The following is a 6,236-nucleotide window of genomic DNA, read 5'->3' as shown; positions in this document are numbered from 1 at the left end:
GGGGTTGGAATGGGAGCGGCTGAGGCAGAGACCAGCCAGTAGAGTCTTGTGAGGATTCAGAAAGGGAGAGGCTGTGCCACCTGAGGGTGGAAGCCTCAGTGAAGAGTCCAAAACCGAGGAGAATGATGAGTGAGGTGGCCAGAGAAGCCTCCAGTGGCTCTGGGTGACCAGTGGGCTGGCAGGTTCTGGGCTGCGAGCCTCATGGCCTTCACAGGCATTTATGGGGCACCATCTGGGCACCTCGGTTATACACAGATCCTCCAGCCTGGCCTACAGCCTGGCCTCCCAGGGGAAATCTGAAACTAAAGACTAGGGGCAGGGGCTGCATGGGGATCTGGAATTCTGGGACTCAGACCCAGGGCTCCGGATTCCTAATTTAGTGCTCGTTTTGCTTAGCCATCATGAGCCAGGGCCAGAGGGGGGCAGCGAGGTGGCAGGATGGGGAGGGTCTGCATCCAGGCGAGGCCACATCTGATCCTCCTGGTGCTGGGGTGCCTGTGCCAGGGCAAATGTGACTATTCCCACATCATCCATCACTGGGCTACAGAACGCTGATCATGATCAATAAAACAAACAATTATCTTGTCATTACTGATTGCGAGCCTGAGGCAGGGACAGTAGCTGAGGGAAGCACTTGGGGTCCAGGGGAGCTTCTGATGAGGACAGCCCACACCTGGGGAGTTGGCCCAGACTGGGGGTGCAGAGCATGAGGAGTGTGGAGGCTGCGAAGCAGGAATGGCCAGGAGTGGGGGCCGACCCAGAACCTGCAAAGCAGGGGGACTGAGCTCTGTCTAAAGGAGGTAGGAGTGGGTCAGAGCCACCACCATCACTCTGGAAGCTGGGTCCCAGCTCCTGAGAGACTCCCAGTTTCTGGCCTGGGAGTGGAGGACCTGTGCCCCAAGCCCCAAGCCCCTCAAAGGGTGAGGCAGGGCCAAGGGCCACTGACTCAGCAGAGAGGAGCCAGGGCTGCACAGCCATGGCCACCTCAGTCCCCCAGTTCTGTTCCCTGTCCTATTCCTGGCCCCACAGAGGGGAAATCTCCCTCCATCAGAGGGAAGGGACGAAAGGAGAAGTGATTTATTATTCTATTCCATTATGCCCGTTTCCAGAGAAACTAATTATGGTGCATTGTTGTATTAGATACTTTCAGAAAGATTACATTTTCTTACTTTGGCCGATAAAAAAATTAAATCCATCAGTTTTCCTAAACACATTACAGTAAAGACAGACTTGCTCCTTGTAATTATTAATCAGTAGGATTTAATGCAAAACGTTTGACTTAAGCTCAATACAGTCACGAACAATGTCCCGGGATCGCATTTGGTATTGAAACAATTTTTCAATTTATTAAAAAGTCATTAAGGAGGTTGGGGTAGGAGATGTGGAGAGCTAGGATAAGCCACTGAGTCAGGGTTGTGGATCTGGGAGTGGTAGTAGGCAATGGGGTGGGGGCTATTCAGGTTGGAAGAGACCCCAGGTCTGTCTCACTCCTAGGCCCAGCTCTATCTAAGAGGGCTGCTCGAGGCGAACTGGGAACCTGGGGTGTCAGTCCCTGCAACCCTACTGTATGCCTTTCTGGCCGTCCAGAGTCTGCCCCTTCAGACTGCAAGCTCCATAGGACAGGACAGTGGCAGTAAAGAGTCTCTCTGGGAATAATTGGGCATCCTGAGCCCTGAGCCCACTTTCTAGTGTCCTGCACAGAGAGAAGGGGAGTCCACCTGACTCCCATGCCTGGCAGGGAGACAGGACGCTCCTGCCACCAGATGCCCTCAGAGCCCCCAGCTGGAGACATGCGGCTACTTGGAAGGACACCTGGTGTGGCCGGGTGCCTTGTTCCAGTTGCTGACCCTGCTCACTCAATCATTTAATTACTCCTCTGACACTTCCTACTCCCAGGAGGGATTTACAGGGGTTTAGAGGTTGGCAAGCTACCAGCCCAGCTTAGCCTGAGTCCCAGCTGGGGTGGGAGCTGAGGGGCAGCAAGAGGACCTGGACTCCAGTCATGGCTCAACCACATGCAAACTGTTGACCTTGGGCAAGTCAGTTAACCTTGCTGCATCTCGGTTTACAGTCCTGGAGGAAGGGGATGCTGCTGCGTGTCTCCTCACAGAGGGCTAGGGAGGTTACAAGATCCGTGTCTGTCCTTCCTGGTCTGGAACTGTCGCCGCTCTGCCCCTCTGCCATCAAGGCAAAATCCTGGCTCCTCCCTCAGGGGCTACTTCACACTTGTTATTCCCTCTGTCTGGAATACCTCCCCACTTCCGGGGAACACCTCAGCTCTGAATGGGGTGGGTGTTTCCATGGTCCCTGGACTGCTTCCTCTCACCACGTAGTGCCCGGAGAGGTCCTCACCTGCTCCCATTAGGCATGAGCTCCAGAAGGCCAAGTCCTGTCCCTAACATCCACCAGCAGAGCTGAGACCTCATCCCCTCTCACCCTGACCCAGCCTGAACTGGGTGGGCCTCCTGCCTGCTCTTCCTGTCCCCCTTCTGAGGCTGTATTTGAAAGGCCTGGGACCCCAGAGCCAGAGGACCAGAAATGCTGGGCCTTATAGGCTCTTTTGATCAGTGTAGAAAAACCCCATCCATCAGCAGGATCTCTCAGCTCTGTCCCCTATCCTGTCCGAGTGCCTGGCTCTAGATCTGCTGCCAGGGAGAGAGACAGCTCCTTGCTACTGACTCCTGGGTGGTCTTTGCCAGCTCTGCCTCTATGTGTCTCAGTTTTCCCCATCTGTATAATGTCCCCCACCCAACAGCGGCTGAACAGAGATGGAACTGGGAATCAAATATCTGAATGGAGGGGAGATTCCAGGATGGGAAGGAGGACCCGGGGACAGGGTCAGAGTTTAAACTCAGCATAATTGGGAGCAACTGATGAGGTGGGGGCTGGGCCTACCACACAGGGTTAGATTCCAGTCCAGTCACAGGCGACAAGGCCACAGAAAAGGACTGCTTGGCACTGGGTACTGGGCACATTCCCCCTCCCTGTGCCTCTCACCTGCCAGCAGGTGGAATTGAGCATATTCCAGACATTCCATTTCCCTGGAATTTATGGAGGGATTTGTCTTCTCTCCTTGATCACTGGTGAGGGGAAGGAGAGGGCACATTTTGCTCCCTCCCCTCCAGAGGGTGAGGAACAGCAGCCTGGCCACACTCGAGCTTGGCAAATGCTGTCTGAATCCCACCTCAGCAAACCCTCCTTCCTATGAGGCCTCATCGGGGCCTGGGGGGTACAGGGAGGGGATGGCAGCCATTTAAGCTGTCACCAGCTCCATCAGAGGATTTAAATCACTGACACAGTAACAGCGCCGTAGATTACAGTGCGGGAGCCACGCGGGCACAGCTCGGCAGGCAGAGGAGGGGTGGGAGGGAGGAGATATAGGCTGGCAGAGAGAGGCATCGCCCCAGCACCTCAGTTTGGGGGGCTCTCTGCAGTTGAGGCTGGCCTAGCAGAAAGCCCTTTAGCACCCTGCCTGCTCCTCTACTCAGATCAGCCCCCCACAGAAGCCCCCACACCCCTGTGCTGTTGCAGCTGGTGGCCCATCCCTCGTGCCCTATAGATAATGGCTGAGGTCATGGCTCATGTCTCTCCCAGGCTCCTCGTGACCTTGCGCGGAGAGGCCTCACCACCATGGACACCCTTGTGAATGGGTGGTGGAGAGGGAGCTAGGGGGCACCTGGCAGGGAGCCTGCCTGCTCCCACTCACAGGCACCCAGCCATTGTCTCTGATTGCATGGTATTAGCCATAAATTACAGCCTTTGGGAGGCCGCATGTAAAAATAAAATAAAATAAGTGTCAAAAGACAGAGAAAATATTGATTCTTCAGGGAGAAGAAAGAATAGCTTGGTTAAGAGTTAAGAAGAAAGGATAGCTTGGTTAAAACTTTGGGAAGAAGGAGCATGTGGGAAGATGGTCATCAGGCCTGGAGAGCAGCCTGGGACGTGGCAGAGGTCGCAGGGAGACCACGATTCAGTCGGTCAACAAACATGCCGGTCCTAAGCTCCTGGCGTGTCCAGGCCAGTGTGCAAGTGACACAAATAAGACGGGACACTACTCACTAGGGAGACAATAGACCCATGAGACTCACCGAGAGGAACCCCAGGCACTGACTCTCAGGCGTTGGGGCAGCTGGACGCTGGTGAGGTTGTGGGAGCTCTCCGTGGTGCTGAGATCCATGGTGAGGTTGTGGGAGCTCTCCGTGGTGCTGAGATCCATGGTGAGGTTGTGGGAGCTCTCCGTGGTGCTGAGATCCACTCGCTGAGTGAGAGGGCTACAGCCCATCCTGCGCTCCCAGCCCAGGAAGAATCCCAGGCCTCTCCCACTCTGCCTGACTTTGGCGCCTGGAGGGAGGCTCACAGAGAGCCCAGTTTGTTCATCCAGTTCCCAGTTCCCTTTCCATAAACAGTCCTCTTTCTGTCCCTCCTTATCCTCTTCCTCTCCTCTCTTACTGAGAAAGACAGGGATATATCTCAAGCCTGCCTCAGCAAGGGCAGGAACTGTAGACAGACAGAGCCCCTGGCTGCGTGGTACATTGGCCATAATGATGCTCCCACAGCAGGCGGCATTTCTCATTGGGGTCTGATACAGATCCCAGACCTACAGCACCTTGAAGCCAATTACTCAGTATGCCTGCACCCCTAGGCCTGTGGGGTTGGGCTGGGGTGGGGAGGATGCTCAGAGTATTGGATTGCCAGACCCAAGGGAACAGACAGGATCCCCTAGAAGGACCAACTCATAAGGACTGGAGGGGCAGAAAGTGCCCCCTCCCACCCCACAGATTGCCTGAGCCTCCAGGGCCTCCCTCGAAGAGACCATGACAATTCTGAAGCCGCAGCTATTTTTCTAGAGGATCATGCGCTTCAGGTTGGGGGACCCATTTGTTTCTTCAATGAGTGAAATGCACTGAAGGGAATTCCACTGCCAGGAAGAGCCTCTGGGTCCTTCGCTCGCTCGCCACAGCTACGGAATGAGAAGGTTCTAGCAAGGCTTCTTGCCAGACTCCTTTTGCTGTTATGAAGTGGGCTGCAGCAGGGGCATCTATAGAGTGTTTTCCATAAAAGACAGATGAACTTGCCACCACAAGTGCTGGACAGCTGGACAAAGCCTAAGCTGGCTCCTGCCAGAAGATGGAGGAGGGGTTCCCGGGGGTGAGACACCTTATCGCCAGGGCACCTGCCTGAACTTCTCCTTTCTTCCTCACCTGTCCTTAGCCTCACTCATCTAGCTGCTTCCACTTCCCAAGCCTACTGCCCAGTTCTGTTTGACCTCAAAGTGTGGCAGGTGGGACGATGGAGCAGGTTGGCTGGATGGGCCCTGGCATGGCCTACACTCTAGCACCTGTTCCCCCATTAGCAAGAGGACCCAGGTGTGCTGTGGCCTGGGCCCTGCCTGGCATCACTTCCTTCAGTGCAGGTGCCCATCTGACACCAGGCATCTAGGATGCAGGATGCCTGCCTGAAGTGGGGAGGGGAGCAGCCTTTGGGCCAGGAACTCCCCTACTCACCTTCCTGCTCAGTAGCCTTGAGACTAGTCAAGTTTAATTCTCCATTGGCACTCAAGGCCAAAGCTTGGTCCAGAGCCCTTCTTGCCACTTGGGTTCAGGTGCCCTGGATACCTACACTGGATCAACCCCAGGACTCAGGGAGTGTTTGGGGTGGGTGTCTCCTCAAGGGCCCCACAAGGACTGGGCCTAAAAGGCCCCTCCTCAGTGCCTCCTCCTCTGCATGTCCATCCTCTGGTGTCCTTGAGCCTGTCTTCCCCTCTCTGTAGCTCAGCCCTCAGGGCAGCCTTTCCCCTCATCCCTCCTTCCTCAGGCTCCCTCACCCCAGAGACCCTTCAAGTCCCCTCCTTTGAACCTCAGCCCTGCTCTGAACCCCTCCCCTGCCCAGCCCAAGGGCCAGGCTGGCTGATTTCACCTTGAAGCTCCCTTATCATAGTCTCTATCTCCTGCTTGTCCTTAGCTGGAGCAAAATTGTTTTCTTTGTGCCTGCCCGGAGCGGTGGGGCCAGAGTGGGTGCAGGGATGACAATGGGCTATGTTGGCTGGAAATTCAAGTCCTGTGATCCAAGAGCCTCCTCTGCCTGCTCTTCCTGCCCCCAGGCCCTATCCTGATCCCCACCCCTGGACCCCGGCACGGGCCTGGCCTACCCCAATTTGCCGCTCACTCCCCCTCTCGCCCCAAGCTGAGCTGACCTAGTATACCCTCGGGAGGCTCCCTCCCCTGTGTAAACACTTT

At 55.7% G+C, this 6,236-nt stretch overlaps 1 protein-coding gene across 1 annotated transcript in view; it reads right to left on the bottom strand.

Annotated features, from left to right (window-relative positions):
• The window catches only part of CACNA2D2 (calcium voltage-gated channel auxiliary subunit alpha2delta 2), a 156,056-nt gene extending 151,774 nt beyond the window's left edge, over positions 1 to 4,282 (bottom strand). The window contains exon 1 of the mRNA XM_011364753.1: positions 4,089 to 4,282. Within this exon, the coding sequence (XP_011363055.1) occupies positions 4,089 to 4,282 (194 nt within the window). The remainder of the gene's footprint in view (positions 1 to 4,088) is intronic.
• Between the last annotated feature and the right edge of the window lie 1,954 nt (positions 4,283 to 6,236).

Source organism: Pteropus vampyrus, unplaced genomic scaffold (assembly GCF_000151845.1).
Source record: "Pteropus vampyrus isolate Shadow unplaced genomic scaffold, Pvam_2.0 Scaffold100, whole genome shotgun sequence".
In the NCBI taxonomy this organism is placed as follows: domain Eukaryota; kingdom Metazoa; phylum Chordata; class Mammalia; order Chiroptera; family Pteropodidae; genus Pteropus; species Pteropus vampyrus.
Note: the sequence above shows the minus strand (reverse complement) of the source record. Positions and strands in the feature narration are given on the sequence as shown.